This window comes from Portunus trituberculatus, chromosome 23, assembly GCF_017591435.1.
Source record: "Portunus trituberculatus isolate SZX2019 chromosome 23, ASM1759143v1, whole genome shotgun sequence".
NCBI classification, from domain to species: domain Eukaryota; kingdom Metazoa; phylum Arthropoda; class Malacostraca; order Decapoda; family Portunidae; genus Portunus; species Portunus trituberculatus.
In genome coordinates this window covers 5,660,001-5,682,500 of record NC_059277.1, presented here as the reverse complement: position 1 = coordinate 5,682,500, position 22,500 = coordinate 5,660,001, and the positions used below count along the sequence as shown (strand labels likewise).

General features: G+C 45.6%; 3 protein-coding genes across 5 annotated transcripts in view; all 3 read right to left on the bottom strand.

Moving 5' to 3' along the window:
- LOC123507695 overlaps positions 1 to 2,494 on the bottom strand; it is a 214,253-nt gene extending 211,759 nt beyond the window's left edge. Inside the window, exon 1 of one of the 2 annotated variants that reach the window (XM_045260832.1) lies at positions 721 to 2,494. In XM_045260832.1, coding sequence (XP_045116767.1) covers positions 721 to 1,049 — 329 coding nt within the window. In that variant the 5' untranslated portion in view covers positions 1,050 to 2,494. The remainder of the gene's footprint in view (positions 1 to 720) is intronic. The other variant, XM_045260833.1, reaches the window with a different exon arrangement.
- LOC123507694 overlaps positions 1 to 22,500 on the bottom strand; it is a 360,684-nt gene that overhangs the window by 89,571 nt on the left and 248,613 nt on the right. The gene's annotated exons all lie outside the window — the stretch shown is intronic.
- Positions 1 to 22,500, bottom strand: part of LOC123507691 (cAMP-specific 3',5'-cyclic phosphodiesterase-like) — a 617,094-nt gene that overhangs the window by 477,837 nt on the left and 116,757 nt on the right. The gene's annotated exons all lie outside the window — the stretch shown is intronic.

The window sequence follows — 22,500 nt, the reverse complement described above, 5'->3', positions numbered from 1 at the left end:
ATTAAGAGAAAAAAACACAAAAATGTAAGAGAAAGATAATGAAACGATAAAAAAAAAGAAAAAAAAATCAGTTACATTTTTCTTTTACTGATACACGTGGCCCCGTCAACCCCCATATTGTTACTGAACTCCCCACTCCCCATCCACTCCCACGGGGGCGTCAGTACACTCCCTGCTCCTTCACGTACTCCTCCAAGACTAAGGTCAGGGAGTGGGAGAGAAAGTGAGAGGGAGAGAGATTGGGAGAGAGTGAGAGGAGTGGATGAAAGTGAGGAGTGGGTGGAAGTGAGAGGGAATGAGAGGGAGTGAGATGGAGTGGGAGAGAATGAGAGGGAGAGAGAGGGAGTGAGTGAGAGAGAGAGGGAGGAGAGTGAGAGAGAGAGAGAGAGAGAGAGAGAGAGAGAGAGAGAGAGAGAGAGAGAGAGAGAGAGAGAGAGAGAGAGAGAGAGAGAGAGAGTGGGTGGGAGTGGGATGTCTGTTGAGGTGGTGCCGGTGTGTGGGTGTGAGCGACAGGCGGGTGTTTGGGAGGGATGCGTGGGTGTGGTGGGTGTTTGGGAGAGTGTGGGAGGGATGTGTGGGTGTGTTGGGTGTATGGGAGGGGTGTGGGAGGGATGCGTGGGTGTGGCGGGTGTATGGGAGGATGAATAGGAGAGTGCGCTAGTGTAGGACTTGTTTGCGGGGATAATTCAGTGTCCTTCGCCCTGTCCTCCTCTCTCTCACCTGCAGATCCAGGAGTGGCGGCGCCTGGGACCCACATAGCCCCCTGGCACCTGCAATAGGCCCATGCCGGGCTGGGGGAAGGGCGGCAGGGACAGATGCAGGGTCTTCGGGGGCTCGAGGCGAGTTGCGGAAGAGGATATCGAGCTCCCCGACGGCACGTAGGTCCCCATCTCAGGGACCTGCAGGGTGACGCAGCACCCGCCCCCATCAGGAGGGTCGTCAGGGGGCGCCAGAAGAGAAAACTGCGGGACTTGGAGGCGCTGCCCGGACGATGAGGAGCCGTCACCGTCATCCTCGTCCGGAGCCCTGATCTCGGGCACCTGCAGCATGGCGCGGGCCGGGGCGTTAGGAGGCGGCGGTAGGCGGGCAGCGGCGGCGGGATGGCCTGTCACCGAGCCTCCAGCCCAACATCACCAGGTCAACCCGCTCACTCCTGCACGCCTTGGGGTCGCGCCACCACGCAGACAGACAGAGACGGTCAGACAGACAGAAGCAACGACGCACTGCTCGCCTCTACTCTGTGTGTCTACGACGCGGGAAGCTGGCGACGGTTGGCTGCACTACACGACGACCACAACCACAACGACGATAGGCTTGGAAGATCTACGCCTCACTAGCGACTCTTGAACGCCCTACGTACACAGTGAAGCGGATCGTGCCGGTTTGCTAGCGGACTATCCCTGGCGGGCTACATCTAGGCAGGGAGGCATTACATAGGCTCAGGTACACGACACTGGACTACGGCGACGACTTGACGTGCCTCGCGACTACCCGATGCTCACTACAAGCGGGAGTTGTTGGCTCACTCGGGTGTTGCCTCCACACACCACACACTCAAAGCCTCTAGTTACGACGCGCACAATTTGCTACCCACGCGCTTGGCTGCTAGTTTCTTTTCTACAGATTTTTTTCTAGAACATTTATCATGATTACCACGACCTACAGGGCGGGAAGTCTAGCTAGGCCACGACCACAGACACACTCATACACACACACACGCACGCACACACACTTACTCACAGAGACGCACACATACGCGGGCTACCACTTTTTCTACAACAGCAGGATCAGCCTGAAGCACACTGCTTACGCTACACTTCTGACCAAAGCTTCTCTACATCTAGTACATCATCTCGGCGTGCTACACACAGGCTACGACGCACTACGACTACTGCTGAGCCCAAGCACTGGGGTCAGTCAGGGAAGGGGCGTCAGGGCAACGCTGAGGCTGACGAGCGTCCCAGCCCGTCAGGAGCGGCAGTCAGCCGCCACTACAGGTGAACACAGTGGCGGCTTGCTTTCCCGCCCGCTCTTCGATCACACCTCACCGTCACCCCACATGGACGCGCCCTCAGTACGAGGTGTCCGGCACGCCTGGTGGAGGGAGGCGGCAGTGAGGCTGACGTGGCTAAGGCGAGCCTCGGACTACCCCACCCTGATGCTGGCCGGGTAGCAGGTCACCTCTCTTTCCCGACGCAGTGGCAGCCGGTCGAGTCTACTTGCCCGCTGCCACTCATCCCCCGCGCAAGGTCGAGGAGGAGCGGCGGCCGTCACACCAGGACGCTGGCAGGACACACAGGGCGGGGCGCACACACGTAGGAGATAACTTGGCCCGGGGAGCGCGGCGAGATACGTGTGGTCTGCGGGGCCACCTCCACACTTGTGCACCAAACTCTGACAGCCACAGCGAGAGCGCGGCCTCACACACCCCATCCACCCGCCCGCCGCGGCTACACAAGTCGAGATGTCAGCGAGCCACAGCCCTCGCCGCCACTACCACCACCACCAATACCACCACCTCCCACTCCTCACCTCCTCTTTCTCTTCCTCCTTCTCCCCCTGACCTTTGCGCCTTCATAGTCCCCTCTGAAACTACGTTATGGCTGCAAACGACATAATAAACCATTGCCTGGCTAGTGTGTGTGTGTGTGTGTGTGTGTGTGTGTGTGTGTGTGTGTGTGTGTGTACGAACACGTAACACTTATCAGCGTGGCGGGGTGCACATGGCATCTCTCCCGGTAAGAGTGTCACCCAGGACGCTTCTCCCCCCCACGTGTCGCCGCCGATTTGCCTCACGAGGGAGACGATGCGGCGCGGACTGACCCTCCCAGCATGTGTACTAGCGGTGTGTGTGTGTGTGTGTGTGTGTGTGTGTGTGTGTGTGTGTGTGTGTGTGAGGAGATGGTAGTAGGAACAAGTGACCAGCGACGTGGGACAGCGATGTAAGATGTGGAGACAATAGCAGCGGTGGTGGGAGTGGCAGAGTGATGCCAGGCGTGGTAGTCAGCGGTGATGGGGGCGGGCAGTTACAGCAACACCGCCACGGGAGAGGAGAGAGGTGAGGGAGGTAGGGAGATAGAGGAGGGGGCGGGAGGAGAGGGAGGAGAGGCAGGAGGAGGAGGAGGAGGAACATCAACGAGAGCCGCAGCAACAGTAGTGAAGGTTGAGAGGTGACGGGCGACTGCACTGCACAGGGCCGTGGCGTGAGGGAAAACGTATGTACCATTGAGCTGTGGGAGTGTTGGACTGTAGGACGAGCAATCTGCCTCACTTCCACTATGCACTCTGTCCCTCTCCACCTTTCCCTCCGCACCTCTCCCTCTCTCCAACCTAAAAGCTGTATGAGAGGGAGAGAGGAGAGGAGAGGAGAGTGGAGCATAGGGAATGAAGCCGTTAAGACCATTTCACGAGGTGTCCAGCTAATGGAGTGTCTTTCAGTGGGAGTGAGGTGCGTTTTTAATCAGACACTTGAAGGGCGTGGCCGTGCAATGCCCCCTCTGTGACTCGTGACGCGGCGGTGGTGGATGGTTAATGGTGCTAGGGTGGTGTTGTAGTAGTAGTAGTAGTAGTAGTAGTAGTAGTAGTAGTAGTAGTAGTAATAGTAGTAGTAGTAGTGGAAGTAACAGTAGTAGTATATCAAGCTTTGCAACAGTAAAAATCATCTTTCTTTTACTACATATCTTCCCTTATACTCTCCCTCATCTTATTTGGAAGCCTGCCAGCGTAATACTCTTCCTCCTTTCCCCCTCTCCCTCTCTCTCTCTCTCTCTCTCTCTCTCTCTCTCTCTCTCTCTCTCTCTCTCTCTCTGCCCGCGGGACTTCATGCACAGAAAATATAATATTCACAGGTGGGCAGTGGTTGTGTTAATTAAGCAAGGTGAAGGTGGAGGGCGGCGGGGAGGAAGGAGCCACGTGGAGGAGAAGTAGGGGAGGAGGAGGAGGAGAATATAATGATGTGAAGGAAGATGGGGAATGATGAACGGAGGAAATAAGGGAGAGATGGATGACAAGCTTTATTCACAGCGTCTCTCTCTCTCTCTCTCTCTCTCTCTCTCTCTCTCTCCAGCATCACAACCAACCTTCACCTCTTCTACCACCACCACAATCTCTTCTTCCTCCTCCTCCTCCTTTCTCCTATCACCCTTCGCTCATATCACATTTTTTCTCCCTTTTCTCCCTCCTCAGTCATCGTTGCATCTCTTCCCTTCAGTGCACACCCTTTCCTACCTCCCTACCCTTCCGTGCACCCTCCCCGTAACAGAGCGCCATCCCACAACCTTCCAGCATGTAAATATAAGGAAAAGAGCGTAAAAAAGTAGGAGAGAGGAAGTCAACCCATTACTATTCCTACCAAGTCTTCATCTGCCTGCCTCCGCCTTGCCTTGCCTCGCCTCGCCTCGCCTTGCCTTGCCTTGCCTTGCTTTTTCCGTCCCAACCAAGCCTCATCTCCGCCCCTTGTCCAAGCACATGTAATAAGACGGTGCATCAGTTAGGAAGCTGCAATGACAGGGATTCAAAGGGCACGTCTCATAACTCGCCCAGATAACGGGAGATGAGATAAGAGATACCCGCTCCGGTTCCCTCATTCTATGCTAAACGAGTCTTGATGATAACCTCCCGTGTTGGGTCGAGAATTTTGAACGCTTGTCAATAATAATTTTTGGGTTAGGGAGAGAGAGAGAGAGAGAGAGAGAGAGAGAGAGAGAGAGAGAGAGAGAGAGAGAGAGAGAGAGAATCAGGTATAGCCTCCTCTCCGGTGTATAAAGTAAGGATAAAGAGAAGGGGAGAAAAGTGATAGGGATGAAAGTCTTATAGCCTCCCCCATCCTCCTCCTCTTTATTCTCCTTCATTCTCTACACAATAAATGGTGATGAAGGGGCGGTGTTCCCTGGCGTTTGATAGAAGGGAAACAGTCTCTCTCTCTCTCTCTCTCTCTCTCTCTCTCTCTCTCTCTCTCTCCTCAAGGTATTTGGTGATAAAGGCAAGAGTAATGCTGTACCTGACTGGTTTCAGAGGACGACTCGTGTGTCTGATAAGGTGTGTGTGTGTGTGTGTGTGTGTGTGTGTGTGTGTGTATATACTGGCAAAAGTTGACTTTACGATGCAAGAAAGAAAACTTGCATTTGCTACACTTACAAACAGTAAAAAGCGGCACATGCACAAAGACACACACACACACACACACACACACACACACACACACACACACACACACACACACACACACACACACACACACACGAACAATCTGTGTCAAGCGAATAAAGAATCACTCATGAATATTTTAATTTGAATTACTAAACACACACACACACACACACACACACACACACACACACACACACACACACACACACACACACACACACACACACACACACACACACACACACACACACTTACTCCATTAAGAATCTGAAGTAACTTAGATAAGACATGAATAACTTACGACAAATCTTAAAATATAATAACTAAAGCAAAAACGAAAGCAGGATAGCGCAACACATCCAATAATGATAACGAAGGAAGTAAATAATAATGGTGATGATAATAATGATAACCTGCCACTCTCATCACCACCACTCCCTACTCTCAACCTGTCCAGCCTCATCACCTCCCTCGTACAGGTGACACTTAATGAAACGGGAACACCTGTGCTGGCTACTGATTAGAGGGAGTCACACCTGTCTTCTACACCCTTCTCTACACCACATCTCTCTCTCTCTCTCTCTCTCTCTCTCTCTCTCTCTCTCTCTCTCTCTCTCTCAATACCAACAGCACCACATCCCTGTCTAACTACCAAGCGGTGGTTACAGTTAGCTCAGGTGAAGTAAGTGATAATTACTCCGTGCCTTCCACTCTGTCTCCACTACCAACCTTCCGCGCTGACTGCCATTCATTAAGCCCTTCAGAACTGGGACGCATTTTTACTATTAGTTTTGGATATAATTAGACGATTTTATTTAGAAAGGGTCAATGGAGGTGAGAAGATTAATAGCAACAGTCTTCATTATTTCAATCCTTCCACATGAGTTTCTGAAGGTGTATAAAATCACTAAATAGTAACCAGAATGAATATGAAAATGCACGTTTTGGGTGTAATTAGACGATTTTATCTACATTTGGAAGGGTCTATGGAGGTCAGAAGATTAATGGGCACAATCTTCACTATTTTAATCCCCCACATGAGTTTTTGAAGCTGTGTAAAACGTGTCATGGTACTTAAAGGGCTAAAGGTCCACATTTCGTCAACACTTCAGCGCGGCGCCTCTGCAACATTTCAAAGGCTCTGACTGAAGTGACTCAAGTTTTAAAGCGCGTTTCTTTTATAATTCAGTTGGCAGATTAACATGATTTCAATATTGCTGGAAAGGAAAACACTCTTGAGAACACACACACGCACACACACACACACACACACACACACACACACACACACACACACACACACACACACACACGTACAGACAGACGAGACAGAGAGAGAGAGAGAGAGAGAGAGAGAGAGAGAGAGAGAGAGAGAGAGAGAGAGAGAGAGAGAGAGAGAGAGAGAGAGAGAGAGAGAGAGAGAGAGAGAGAGAGAGAGAGAGAGAGAGAGAGAGAGAGAGAGAGTATACACCCACAAACACTCCTAATTTCTACTGCCAACTCGTACCTTTAAAAACTAACCTTCCTTACACAGCTTTTTTTCCGCACGGACGGAAAATAAATGAACTTCCCGAAGGAGGAAGAGAAAAGAAAAAATGCTCCTCCAACGCGCCCCTAGGGAGGAGACAAGTAATGTACCGCAGCGGATTCATTCATTAGTGTGGTGGCAGAGTAACTCCACTTAGCAGGAGTAGGTCGGGGGGACAAGGCTGGGGGGAGGAGGGACAGAAAGGTGTAGCTATGAAATCTTTCCCCTTGGTTTGTTTTTTTCTTGTAAGAGAGGAAAGTTGGCCGAGGGTAACATGAAACGAGAAAAAAGATCCACTTAACGAAAGAAAAAGACTTAATTACAAAAGGCACACTTAAAAATAAGCTCACTTAAAAAACAACTCACTTGAAAAGGCCCACTTAAAAACCTTACATAAGAAAGGCCCACTTAAAAACACTTAAAAAGGCCCACTTAAACAGGTCCACTTATGTAAAAAAAAAAAAAACGCCCACTTAAACACACTTAAAACACACACAAAAAAAAACACTTATGTAAAAAAGAACCCACTTATGAAAAAAAAGCCCACTAACAAAAGAAAAAAATCCACTTATAAAAGCCCACTTAACGAAAAAAAGGCGTACTTACGAAAAAAAACACTTAAAAAGGCCCACTTATGAAATGGAGCCAACTTAAGAGACCCACTTAAAAAAAAAAAGCCCATTGGTGTTTCTAAGTACTTGTTAATGTGTCCCCAGTAAGATTTGTATTCTGTGAGGTTGTTTTTATTACTTCTATTTATTGCAGTTAATCACGTTAATTATTCATTTTGTTTACTATCTGGTGATTTTATACAGCTTCAGAAACTTATGTGGGGGGGATTAGAATAGTGAAGACTGTGGCCATTCATCTTCTGACCTCCATAGACCCTTCCTAATGTCAATAAGATCGTCTGATTACACCCAAAACTCATGGAAAAATATGCGTTTCTGTACTCAAGGGTTTAAGAATGAGAAGAAAACAAAAGTCAAAGGATTAATACAGGTGAACTCTATAAATCCTCTTCCTCTTCCTCCTCTTCCTCTTCCTTCTCTTTCACTTTTTCTTTTTCCCTTTCTCTTCCTCTTCTCCTCTTTCTCTTTCACTTTCTCTTCCTTTTCCTCTTCCTCCTCCTCCTCCTTCTCTTTCTCTTTCTCTTCCTCTTCCTCCTCCTTCTTCCCTTTCTCTTTCTCTTTCTCTTTCTCTTACTCCTCCTTCTTCCCTTTCTCTTCCTCCTCCTTCTTCTCTTTCTCATTCTGTTTCTGTTTCTGTTTCTGTTTCTCTTCCTCTTCCTCCTCCTCCTTCTTCTCTTTCTGTTTCTCTTCCTCTTCCTCTTCCTCTTCCTCTTCCTCCTCCTCCTCTCCTTCCTCGTCTTTTTCTTACCGTCACGAGTCTCTACAACAGCTGAGTTAATTATCATGTTTCCAAGTTATAAGAGGTCAGAATACTTGCAATGGCGCTTTTTATTAATCCTCCGCACTGCATTTGCTTCTCAATAGCTCATTAAGGCGCTGAGTTTGAGTGGCGCGATATAAAAAGCTTACGTTCAATTGGAATTAGGTTTTATGAAAGGTTTCTGCCCCAAATGAATCAGTAATGTCATGATAAGATTATTTCATCGCAAAACTTAATATTTATTTATTTTTTTTCAGAGTGTGTAAGTACGATGCGGTTTGTGTTCAGGAAATTAACCCTTTCAATACTGAGACACATTTTTATCTTGAGATTTGGGTACGATTATACCATTTTACTGACATCAGGATGGGTCTATGGAGGTCAAAAGATTAATGGCCACAGTCTTCACTATTTCAACCACTTAGGTACTGGGATACATTTTTACCTTGAGATTTGTGAGCGGTTTAGACTGTTTTACTGACATTAGGAAGGGTCCATGGAGGTTAGGTTAGGCCAAAGTCTTCAACATTTTAACCCTTTCAGTACTGGGGCACATTTTTATCTGAGATTTGCGTATGATTAGACTATTTTACTGAGATTAGGATGGATCTATGGAGGTTAGAAGATTAATGGCCAAAGTCTTCACTATTTCAGCCACTTTGGTATACGGGAACACATTTATACCTTGAGATTTGTGAATGATTTAGACCATTTTATTGACATTAGGGAGGGTTTATGGAGGTTAGGAGATTTATAGCCAAAGTCTTCACTATTCTAACCCCTTCAGTACTGGGACACATTTTTACCTTGAGATTTGTGAGCGATTAGACCATATTATTGATATCAGGAAGGGTCTATGAAGGTCAGAAGATTAATGGCCAGTCTTCATTATTTGAACCCCTTCAGTACTGGGACACATTTTTACCTTGAGATTTGTGAGCGATTAGACCATATTATTGATATCAGGAAGGGTCTATGGAGGTCAGAAGATTAATGGCAACAGTTTTTCCTATTTCAATCAATTTCTGAAGCTGCATAAAATCACCAAATAATAAGCAGAATGAATATGAAAACACGTCACGGTACGTATTCAAGGGGTTGAATAATGCCACAGAGAAGAAAACGGTGAAATGCAAGTGCTTGGAAATTTGCAGGAATAAACTTAGAATTCATTTTGTTTACCAGCGAGAGTACAATAGAATTTCCTTGCCATGTTTTCCTGCACCACACACGAGCTGGGATGAAGCGTGTCTCGTTCCCCAGACAGACCTTTTAACCCGCGCACACCTGACCACCACCACCCAGGAAAGACTCCCTCACACCTGCCTGCCTTTACTCACCTGTCTTGAATTTACCTTTACATATACACTAGTCCAATTTCATACTCTTCCATGTTCCCCCCTTCGTGTCTTTCATTTTTCCCTGTTTATGTATTTATCGTTATGTATCTTTTATAGTGAGTTTTCATATTTCCCCTTCCCTTCTACGTGATATTGCTGCTCCTGGCTAATGTTTATCAAAGCCTGCGTTGTTGCTATATATTTATCATTGTTTTTCCTTTTCATAGTGTCATTTCGTGGCTTCTCCCTTCCCCCCCTCTCGTGATATTGCAGCCCAACCTTATCTTTATGACAGTGTGCATTGTTTCTCTGTCATATTGAGGAAGATTTTTGCTCATATTTTTTTTTCCGGCCAAGGGAAGTAAATATTGTGATTAGAAAAGGCCCATTGAGGTGCCGGTCCCTAAACAAGTTAATCTCTTTCAGTACTGGGACGCATTTTTACCATGAGTTTTGGGTGTGATTAGATGATTTTGTTGACGTTAGGAAGGGTCTATGGAGGTCAGAAGATTAACCCCTTGAGTACTGAGACGCGTTTCCAAATTCATTCTGCTTACTATTTGGTGATTTTATACAGATTCAGAAACTTATGTAGCAGATTAGAATAGTGAAGACTGTGGCCATTAATCTTCTGACTTCCATAGACCTTTTCAAATATCAATAAAATGGTCTAATCGTAAACAAATCTCAGTTTCAGTATTGGAGGGGACAATGGCCAGAGTCTTCATTATTCTACTCACCACATGAGTTTCTGAAGCTGTATGAGATCACCAAATAGTAAGTAGAATAAGAAAATGCGCCATGGTACTGAAGGGCTAAAAGGAAAGAGAACTCCGAGGCTGGTATAGGAGTCATCATTATCTATTTCCATTTGTAAATCTCTAGTAAAGAAAGTATGTGTATTTATGTAGGTGCAGTGTCCGAAAACTCTGAATTAAGGTGTGTTTGGAGGTTATACAGTGAAGAGAAATGGTGTCTTTTACATTTATTCGAATTTATTGTGCCATAATTAATCTTATCTTCCCTTCCACACTTATCTACCCTTCATCTTTCCATCATCAACCACATCTATTTTCCATTCCCCGGTCAAAGGGCCCTATCTTCCCTTTCCTTTGTCTCTACCCTACTCTTCATCTTCCCTAGCCTTCCCTTCACTCCCCTCCACTCCCCTCGCCTCGCTTCTCCCCTCGTCACTCTGGTTTCCTACGCTCCCGAGTCAGCAGCTTGCCTTTCCTCGCCCATTCTTTCTCTTAAGCCACGCCAGCAAAGCCACGCCTCACCAAAACTTCTTCACCAAAAGTCAGCCAGCCACATTTTCACAAAGTTCTGGCTAGCTCGAGTTTAGACATACATACGCACATATATACCAGGACACAGACACACGGACACACAGACAGATACATACATATACATAAGTAAATAGATAGTATTTTGACGTCAGATAGCGGTAAACTAATAATCACAGCAAACACGCACACTCACACACACACACACACACACACACACACACACACACACACACACACACACACACACACACAAAGGTACACAAACCAATACACATTTTGCACAGATTCATCGCATCCTTTAATCTGTGCCGGGTTTCCATTGCAATGCACCGACAATATTATTTCAGCATCGCTTTTGAGTTTTTATTCACAGCTGGAGAGAGAGAGAGAGAGAGAGAGAGAGAGAGAGAGAGAGAGAGAGAGAGAGAGAGAGAGAGAGAGAGAGAGAGAGAGAGAGAGAGAGAGAGAGAGAGAGAGAGAGAGAGAGAGATCTAAGCTAATATTATTCTCTTTAATACCCTGAAAGCTCTATGGAATATTGAGAGAGAGAGAGAGAGAGAGAGAGAGAGAGAGAGAGAGAGAGAGAGAGAGAGAGAGAGAGAGAGAGAGAGAGAGAGAGAGAGAGAGAGATACCCGGCAAGCTTACAAAACAAGCAAACACAACTACCCACCCACCTACACACACACACACACACACACACACACACACACACACACACACACACACACACACACACACACACACGGAAAAACACAGCATAACCTCAGCAGCAGCAGCGGCGGCAGTGGTGGCGATGATGGTGGCGGCAGCAAACACAGGAATCCCACAATGGAATCGAATCCTATTTACAGCCAGCGGAATCGGCTTAGCGGGTCACTTAGTAGCATTTGACAGGTAAGATTAGCTCCCTGCCTTCCCCGGAATCACGGATGGAAGGGATGCGAACACAGAGGAAGAGAGCTCAAGATTAAACCTCCTCCTCTCCCCCCTTGATGAAGAAGTCCAATTGAAGATAAAAGAGAGAGATGGGTCGGATTTTAAAGATGATGTAAACGGGGAAAAAAAAGAGAGAGAGGGAAGAAAAAGGGGTGAAAGAATTTAGGTCGTGTATTTAGGAGTAGACGGGGCGACAGAATGCGATTGATGAGGGGAGAAAGACGAGGGTGGAAGAGAGAGAGAGAGACGAGGGGAGAGATGGAGATAGAGAGAATTAAGGAAGAGACTTATTGAGAGGAGAGAGAGAGAGAGAGAGAGAGAGAGAGAGAGAGAGAGAGAGAGAGAGAGAGAGAGAGAGAGAGAGAGAGAGAGAGAGAGAGAGAGAGAGAAAACGGCAAGAGTTATATAAAGATAGAAATAGGGAGGAAAGATTCGGGAGAGAGAGAGAGAGAGAGAGAGAGAGAGAGAGAGAGAGAGAGAGAGAGAGAGAGAGAGAGAGAGAGAGAGAGAGAGAGAGAGAGAGAGAGAGAGAGAGAGAGATCCAGGACGCTGATGAAAAAGAAGGAAAAATATTGTGTAAAGGAGGTAGAAGGAAGAGGAAAATAATGAGGGACGAGGAGGAGGAGGAGGAGGAGGAGGAGGAGGAGGAGAAGATGGAAGACGAGAGGAGGATGAATGAGGGAGGGAAGGAGAATGACAAGAAGAAACAGAGGGAAAAAATGTGATTAGTGGAAACAGCGTTAAGGAGAAGAGGGGAAGTGGACGAAGAAGATAAAAAAGGAAGATGTAATAGATGGAATGAAATGAGAGGGAAACAGAAGAGAAGGAGAAAATAAGCCACAAGGAAAGGAAGGGGAAAAAAGTGAGACGGAGAAAAGGAAAAGAAGACAAGGAAAGAGAAAGCAAGAGACAATACGAAGAAAAAGAAGGAAAAGAGAGAATAAGAAGGAAAACAAAAGGAAAAAAAAGTATAATCGAGAAGAGAGAAAAAGAAGGAGAAACGGGGAAATCAATGACGGAAGAGGAGGAGGAGCAGCAGGGGGAGGAGGAGGAGGAGGAGGAGAGGGAGGGGAAGAGAGGGGAGGAAGAAAAGTAAGAACAAGGGGAGAGGGTGGCAGCAGCTGAGGGTGCCGTGAATTAGACTCCCAATATAACTTGCACCTTAGGAAGAGGAGGAGGAAGAGGAGGAGGAGGAGGAGGAGGAGGAGGAGGAGGAGGAGGAGGAGGAGGAGGAGGAGGAGGAGGAGGAGGAGGAGAAAAATAATTGTGAGTTGCACTATTTTTATCGAATAAACTGTGCAAAGGAGAATAGGTGCATCGAACAAAGCCCTTGTAGGAGGAGGAGGAGGAGGAGGAGGAGGAGGAGGAGGAAGAGGAGAATTAGCACAAAGGAAGACATAGGAAGAACAAACAATAACAGATCCAGTGACCCGAGGAAGGCTGTGATACCCTGCACTCTTTAATTTGGGAGATTGAAGAGGAGGAAGAAAAAAAGGAGGAGGAGGAGGAGGAGGAGGAGGAGGAGGAGGAGGAGGAGGAGGAGGAGGAGGAGGAAGAGCTCATACGAAATCCTTGCCAATGTTAAGTAAATAGGACCATCCCTCACCTTCGCTTTGAACTCGCACATTTAAATTCGTCTCTCCTCCTTCCTCTCTTCCTTCCTTCCTTCCTTCCTTCCTTCCTTCCTTCCTTCCTTCCTTCCTCGAGTAAATAATCTTTGCAAAACAGATTTTTCCTCTTCCTCTTTATCCTTTCATCATCACTCCTCCTCTCTGCAAAACTACCTTCCTTCCTCCTCCTCCTCCTCTTCCTCCTCCTCTTCCTCCTGCTTCTGTTCAGGCATTCGTCCCCAAGAGGCAGCTGTCAAGGTTTGCCTCCTAGAGAGAATATGAGACTGGACGAGGAGGAGGAGGTGGAGGAGGAGGAGGAGGAGGAGGAGGAGGAGGAGGAGGAGGAGGAGGAGGAGGAGGAGGAGGAGGAGGAGGAGGAAGGTGGAAAGAAGGAAACGAGAGGAAAATAAGAAAGAAAAGGAGAAAAGGAAAGGAGGAAAAGAACATGACGGTAATGAGAAGGAGTGCGAGGAGGGAAGCAAGTTAGAGAGAAACCATGATGGGAGAGGAGAGAGAGAGAGAGAGAGAGAGAGAGAGAGAGAGAGAGAGAGAGAGAGAGAGAGAGAGAGAGAGAGGGGGTGAGGGGGAGGAAGAAGCCGGATATCAGGAGCCTGGCGGCTGGAGGGCGGGCGGGAAGAAGCTCAGGTAAATACGAAACATACAAATAAACAAACAGATACTTGAAATAGAGTTATAGATAGACCTGAGAGAGAGAGAGAGAGAGAGAGAGAGAGAGAGAGAGAGAGAGAGAGAGAGAGAGAGAGACAATTATTCTCCCCTCTCACTTTGTATTCGTCTTTCCCTCCTACACACCTGTCCCCCCTTCTCTCTCTCTCTCTCTCTACATCTTCCCTCCCCTCATACAAGTCCCCTCACACTACCTGCCCTCCTATTCTCCCTCTACTCTCACATCCTCTCCCTTTTCCCCTCAGTTTTCCCCCATGAAACTTTACCACACACACACACACGCACACACACACACACACACACACACACACACACACACACACACACTCCCTCCTCTCCACTCTCTACTCTCACGTTTCCCCTTCCACTTATTCTTACTCTCATGAAAAAAAAGGTGTAGGAGGAGGAGGAAGAGGAGAAGGAGGAGGAGGAGGAGGAGGAGGAGGAAATAAAGACATGCGGTGAGAAATGAATAGACTTGAAAAAAAAAATGGAAAATAGAAGTGAGGGAGAGAGGAAAGGTGTAAAATTAATCAGTAAGAGAATAAAAGTTGATTGTCCCAGTTATTAGTTAGAGTGCTACCGCGTCTTGTAGCTTTCTATAGCAGTGCATTGTTATATTAAGAAAACAATGCCTTTCCTCCCATTCTCAGCCCAACACCGCCCTTACGACACCTCGCTAGCCATCACCATTCGTGTTGCTTATTCTAAAACACTTTGCTCTCTCACCACAACTATTTTCAAGGCCATAGGGATGATTAGCGGTGTTTTAAAGAGTGTTTCTTCAGTTAATAAAATAGAAATCTTGTCAATCTGCTTCTAGAATCATAAAAAAGCGCTCTTCTTTTTCACTACATCTGTTTTCCAAGGCCACAGGGATGATTAGCGGGGTTTTCAAGAGTATTTCTACAGTTAATCTTGTCACTTTGGCTCTAGAACTCTAAAAACCACTCTTCTCTCTCATTACGACTGTTTTCCAAGGCCACAAGGTTTTCAAGAGTGTTTTTATAGTTGATAATAAAGAAATCCTGTTACTCTGCCTCTAGAACAGTAAATATACCCTTAAAACTCTTTATTCTCTCCCCACGATTGTTTTCCAAGGCCGCAGGGATGATTAGCAGGGTTATAAAGAGTGTTTCTCCAGTTAATCTTGTCACTCTGCCTCTAGATCCGTAAAAAGCGCTCTTCTCTCTTTCTCTCTCACTACACTGTTTTCCAAGGCCACAAGGATGATTCAAGAGTGTTTCTACAGTTAATAATGAAGAAATCTTGTCACTCTGCCTCTAGATCTGTAAATACATCTCAAAATTCTCGTGTAAATTTCAATAAGGCTTTTAAAATAGTGGAAGTGAAGCAGAGAAGTGTCTGAGGATACGGGTCCTTCAGTCACCATCACCCACCATCACCCACTTACCATCACCATCACCATCACTATCACCCACCTCACCATCACCATCATCATCACCAGCACCCACCTTACCCATGACTCATCATTACCTATCACCATCACACTCATCCCTCACCATCACCCACCACCATCACCCATCACACTCACCATTCACCCAACACTACAAAACAAGGCCTCACTCCTCTTTCCCTCCCTATCCATTAGAGTCACAGCTGCCTCCGTCGCTACCCATTAATTATGAGCCCTAATGGCAGGTCGCGCGCCACGCCACGCCACGCCACACCACGCCACGCCGTTTCCGCTACTCACTCCTGCTGGGGATACGGCGAAGGGCGGCTCGTCACTTCTACTCCTCCGTATTAATTCCTGAAACCTACTGTACTGGGAGAGAGAGAGAGAGAGAGAGAGAGAGAGAGAGAGAGAGAGAGAGAGAGAGAGAGAGAGAGAGAGAGAGAGAGAGAGAGAGAGAGAGAGAGAGAGAGAGAGAGAGAGGGGGGGGGGATAAAAGAAGTAGTAGTAGTAATTATAGTAGTAGTAGTAGTAGTAGTAGTAGTAGTAGTAGTAGTAGTAGTAGTAGTAGTAGTAGTAGTAGTAGTAGTAGCAGCAGCAGCAGCAGCAGTAGCAGCAGCAGCAGCAGCAGCAGTAGTAGTAGTAGTAGTAGCAGCAGTAGTAGTAGTAGCAGCAGCAGCAGCAGTAGTAGTAGCAATAGTAGCAGCAGCAGTAATAGTAGTAGTAGCAGTAGTAGTAATAGTAATGTCCACGTAAAGTATTGAGCTCTAGTACCCAAAAACTCCAAATTCTTGTGAGTTTGGTTGTCATTGATAGATAGACAGACAGACAGAGACAAATAGATTGATAGACAGACAGACAGACACACAGACAGACAAATAGATAGATAGATAGATAGATAGATAGATAGATAGATAGACAGACAGACAGATAGATAGATAGATGTTTATATAGAGACACAAATTCACAGGTTCACGTGGAGTAAGGCGAGGCAGAATTCTCAAAGCATTGTCAGTACTTTGTAGAATTTGAGGCAGCCACTGATAAGGCGAGGCACCCACTCTCACCATCACTCTCACCCTCACTCTCCCTCTCACTCTCCCTCCACACACCACACACCACACACTCTACAGGCCAGACACTCCACACTCTACTTTCTACTCTCCACTCTACACTCCACACTCCACACCGGCCCTAATGCACTCAACTCAACCCCACACGCACGAGGAGGAGGAGGAGGAGGAGGAGGAGGAGGAGGAGGAGGAGGAGGAGAAAGAAAAGGTACTGGTGGTGAAGAAAATAACAAGAACTAGAACAACAACAACAACAACAACAACAACAACAAGACCAAAAACAAGAGAAAAGAAAAGGTAAAAGAAAAAACGAACAAAAAGATAATGAAGAAGAAAAGAAAAAAAAACTCAACAAAAATGACAAAATCAGTTACGAAAAGAAAATGAAACACGAAAAAAAAGAGAAAGGAAAGGAAGGAAAAAAAAAGAGAAGAAAATAGACAAGAAAAATGACAAATGAGTTACGAAGCAGAAAATAAAACGAAAAATATGAAAAAAAGAAGAAAAGGAGGGGAAAAAAGGAGGAGAAAAAAAGGAGGGGAAAAAAGGAGGGGAAAAAGAGGGAAAAAGGACTCATATGACCACACCATAATTTTTTCCCCTCAATGGAAGAAGATTATCAATTCTGACGGGGACTGACGCTTGCTTTTAAACTGCTGACGTCTTCTAAAGGAGGAGGAGGAGGAGGAGGAGGAGGAGGAGGAGGAGGAGGAGGAGGAGAGGAGGAGGAGGAAAGTAGTGGTAAGGATGTCATCTTGTTAGAGTAGGAGGAGGAAGTGACGTTGGATGAAGGAGAGTGGAGAAATGGAGGAAAGGAGAGAAAAAGGAGAGGGAGAGGGAGAGGAGAGAGAGGAGGGAGAGAGAGAGAGAGGGAGAGAGGGAGGAATGTAGGAAGTCAATATGAGAGAGTAGCGCATTTAGAAACTCGTGTTGTCTTTGTTTGTTTCTGTTTATCTTTTTCCACCTTGCACTTTCAATTCTACAAAGGGAGAGAGAGAGAGAGAGAGAGAGAGAGAGAGAGAGAGAGAGAGAGAGAGAGAGAGAGAGAGAGAGAGAGAGAGATATGTCGCCTGATAGCTGCCAAGTGTTGTTCTTTTAAGTGGATTGAAAGTTTTATCAAGTTATTGCCAAAAGTGAGACCTTGATACCGAAACTCTCTCTCTCTCTCTCTCTCTCTCTCTCTCTCTGTCTGTCTGTCTGGACGTACTACGTATATCAGTTCGGATATATCCACTGAGGCCAAGATGATCAGAAACGGATGCAATTTTCTGATGAACACACACACACACACACACACACACACACACACACACACACACACACACACACACACACACACACACACACACACACACACACACACACACACACACACACACACACACACACACATATACACACACACGAACCTTTATGAAATGCATCAGGACTTTTATGAAACGAAAATTTAAACAAAGGAAAATCACGAAATATTGATTTAAGATTCTACTACTACTACTACTACTACTACTACTATTACTACTACTACTACTACTACTACTACTACTACTAATATTACTACTACTACTACTACTACTATTACTATTACTACTACTATTACTACTACTACTACTACTACTACTATTATTACTATTACTATTACTACTACTAGTACCACCATTACTACTACTACTACTGCTACCACTACTACTACACTACTACTACTACTACTACTACTACTACACTACTACTGCTACTACTACTACTACTACTACTACTACTACTACTACTACTACTACTACTACTACTACTGCCACTACTAGTACTACTACTACTACTATTATTACTACTACTACTGGTATTATTACTACCACTACTATCATTACCACCACCAACACTAGTATTTCTACAATACTACTACAACTACTACTACTACTACCATCACTACTACCACCAACACTACTATTTCTACTACCACCACCACTACCACTACTATATCACTGGCCTACACCCACCAATTACTAGAGACGAGGCAAACACTTCAACAAACATCCATCTAATATTCACTTACCTACAGCACTGACTCTCTACACACTGCCCACCCTCACCTCAAACCCTGCCCTGCACTCCCTTCACCACTCTCATTCCCCTATTGTTCGCCCCTTAAGAGACACCAGAGCTCTTCATTCCCACTACACCTTTAATATCATTTTTAATATGTACAGTTTCCTAAGGGTCAAGCCAGAGTGAGTCAGTGTTTACCCATGAGTCAGTAGGTCGTGGATTTCGAAGTATAGGTATGTGTCACTTAGGTGTGTTGTGTTTACCTGTGGGTGTCATGAGAACAAGGCATGCCATGAAGAGTGGACCAGAGGAGGAGGTGAATGTCCTGAGAGAGAGAGAGAGAGAGAGAGAGAGAGAGAGAGAGAGAGAGAGAGAGAGAGAGAGAGAGAGAGAGAGAGAGAGAGAGAGAGAGAGAGAGAGAGAGAGAGAGAGAGAGAGAGAGAGAGAGAGAGAGAGAGAGAGAGAGAGAGAGAGAGAGAGACGAGACGAGAAAAGAAACAGCTTAATCTCAAAAATCGTATTAGACTTTCTCTGACTTACCTTTTCAGAGAGAGAGAGAGAGAGAGAGAGAGAGAGAGAGAGAGAGAGAGAGAGAGAGAGAGAGAGAGAGAGAGAGAGAGAGAGAGAGAGAGAGAGACGGGAAGGAGAAAAAAAGAGGGAATAAAGATTCTCTCCACGCGTGTTTCTCCCACCTTCGTAAGTTAAGAGGCTGGGGAAAGAATGAGAGAGAGAGAGAGAGAGAGAGAGAGAGAGAGAGAGAGAGAGAGAGAGAGAGAGAGAGAGAGAGAGAGAGAGAGAGAGAGAGAGAGAGAGAGAGAGAAGGGGGAGGGAAAACAACCAAAGCAAAGGAAAGCAAGAAAACTAAAAAAATTGCGTGAAGGAAGAGGAAGAGGAGGAGGAGGAGGAGGAGGAGGAGGAGGAGGAGGAGGATGCAGCATGGATCCTTTGGGAGGCTGGAAGGATGCCAAGGACGTTAAGGATTCTCAGGAGAAGGAGGAGGAGGAGGAAAAGGAGGAGGAGGAGGAGGAGGAGGAGGAGGAGGAGGAGGAGGAGGAGGAGGAGGAGGAGGAGGAGGAGGAGGAGGAGGAAGGAAGGTGGGAAGAAAGGAAGGAGGATGGAGGGAAGAAATAAGATAGGAAGAGGAAGAGGAGGGACAGGAAAGAGATAGGAAGGAGATAAGGAGAGAGAGAGAGAGAGAGAGAGAGAGAGAGAGAGAGAGAGAGAGAGAGAGAGAGAGAGAGAGAGAGAGAGAGAGAGAGAGAGAGAGAGAGAGAGCAAAAAGGATGTAATGAATGGAGAAGAGAAGAGAAGGAACTGGCGGAGGAAGAAAAAGAGGAAGAAAAAAAAGGATAAGGAGGATGAGAGAGAGGAGAAAGAAGAGAAAGAGGAAAAATAGATGAGAGGAAAGGAATCAAATATTTTACCTGAGGGGAAAATGGAGACGGAGGAAAGAGGGAAAGTCTCTCCAAGGCCCGCGTGAGTGTAAGGGTGGAGGCAATTTCGGGATGTGGAGGAAATTAGGAGGGAGGAGGAGGAGGAGGAGGAGGAGGAGGAGGAGGAGGAGGAGGAGGAAGAGGAGGAGGAGGAGGAGGAACATCGAGGAACGAGGAGGAGAAGGAGGAGGAGGAGGAGGAGGAAGAGGAGGAAGGAGGAAGGAAATAGAGTAGTAGTAGTAGTAGTAGTAGTAGTAGTAGTAGTAGTAGTAGTAGTAGTAGTAGTAGTAGTAGTAGTAGTAGTAGTAGTGGTAGTAGTAGTGGTAGTGGTGGTAGTAGTAGAAGCAGTAGTAGTGGCATTGGTAGTGGTAATGGTATCAGTAGTAATAGTAGTAGTAGTAGTAGTAGTAGTAGTAGTAGTAGTAGTAGTAGTAGTAGTAGTAGTAGTAGTAGTAGTAGTAGTAGTAGTAGTAGAAGGTGGCACTGGTGGTGATGATAAGATTGAAAAAAAAAATAAGAAATAGAAGAAAAATCAAAGAAGAAAAAGAAGAATGAAATAAAATGAAAATAGAAATCATAAATACAAAATGACAACAATAACAAGAACAAGGAGAGACTCAAACCGAGAGACCTTCACACAAAATCTGACAAGAAACCGAAAAAAAAAAAAAAATATCAAACGAAAAGAAAAGAAAATATTAGAGAAAAGTAAAAAAAGAAAGCTATAGATAATTTAACCCTTTATTTTCCCTCTCTAGTTTATTTTTCTATGGTGTTATAATCCCAGTACATTCCTCCTCCTCCTCCTCCTCCTCCTCCTCCTCCTCCTCCTCCTCCTCCTTCTTGTCCTAATCCTACTTAAACAAGAAGAATGAAAAAGAACAATAGTAAGACGTAAGTAGATCAGTTTATCCTACTAATCCTTTCCTCCTACTCCTTCTCCGTGTCCTTCTTGTCTTAATCCATCTCCTATTCCTCCTCCTCCTCCTCCTCCTCCTCCTCCTCCTCCTCTATAAAAGATAGTAAGAAGAGAAGTAAGGAAGATATCAGTAAACCGGTCTATCTTCCCTGTACATCCTCCTCCTCCTCCACTACTACTACTACTACTACTACTACTACAACTACTACTCTCCTCCTCCTCCTACTACTACTACTACTACTACTACTACTACTACAACCACCACTATTACTGCCTCTCCGTCGGTGCCTTCTGCGTGAGATCAATGGGCGAGGGCACGTCGTCACTTTAACAAAGGTAATTTGTGAGAGCAGGGCCATTATTTCGAGGCGCCCCCACAGATGGCCAGGGTGAAGATTTTAGAGAGAGAGAGAGAGAGAGAGAGAGAGAGAGAGAGAGAGAGAGAGAGAGAGAGAGAGAGAGAGAGAGAGAGAGAGAGAGAGAGAGAGAGAGAGAGAGAGAGAGAGAGAGAGAGAGAGAGAGATTTAATAACTCCTAGAAGTCTCAGTAAGTTTTCTTCGGAGCCTCTAAGTTTTGTCTCCAGGCTGCAATACTTGTGTGTGTGTGTGTGTGTGTGTGTGTGTGTGTGTGTGTGTGTGTGTGTGTGTGTGTGTGTGTGTGTGTGTGTGTGTGTGTGTGCGCTTCTCCTCCCTCTATACCTTCCCTTCACTGAGGACAAAAAATATAGAAAAGAAAGAGGAGAGAGAGAGAAGAGAAGGAACAGAAGAGGAAAAGAAATTGACAAGAGAAGAGATAAAAGAAAGAAAAAGAGACAGAAGAAATATGAAAAAAAGAAAATAATAAAAACTAGACAAAAAAAACAAGGATAAAAAGAAAAAAAGAAGACAAGGAATAAAATGCAAAAGACGAAAAAAAAAAAAAATAGAAGATGCAAAAGAGGAACGAAAGATGAGAAAGAGGAGAAAAATGTCAAAGAAAACGGGAAAGAGGAGAAGAGCAAGAGTGATGATACAGGAGGCAAGAGAGGACAAGGCGCCTCTTCCCTCACTCCTGCTCCTCCTCAGCCGCCTCTCAATCAAAGGGAACAATGGAACTCGCCCCGTGTGTCCTTCCTCGCCTCACCTGAACCAGAGCGGCGCCCCAGGTGAGCCGCTCAACGGAAGACTTAGTGAAAGGTAGACTAAGCTAGAATAGGAGTGAATAAATAAAGATAGGAAAAAGAAGTGTGTTGGGAAAATACTTAAGGAAACGAAGGAAAAAGATAATATAGAAGGGAAAACAGCAGGGAAATTAAGAGAATCGTAAGGAAATTTGATGAAAGGTGAAGAAAACTAGAATAGGAGTGAATGAATGAAGATAGGAAAAAGAAAAAAATGTAGGAAAAAAAATACTTGGCGCGTAATGAAAGAGATGATAAACAAGGGAAAACAGGAAGGAAATTAAGGTGAAAGGGTAAAAGGAAACTAGAAGAAGAGTGAATACAGAGAGATAGGAGAAAAAGAAAAGAGTGAGGAGGAAAAATACACAATGCGAAAGGAAGGAGATGATACAGAATGGAAAACAGGAAAGAAAGAAAGGGAAACATAAGGAAGTGTTTGTGAAAGGTGAGGAAACTACAATAGGAGTGAATATATAAAGAAAAGAGAGAAAAAAAAAGAGCGGAGGAAAATTACTTAATGCCAAA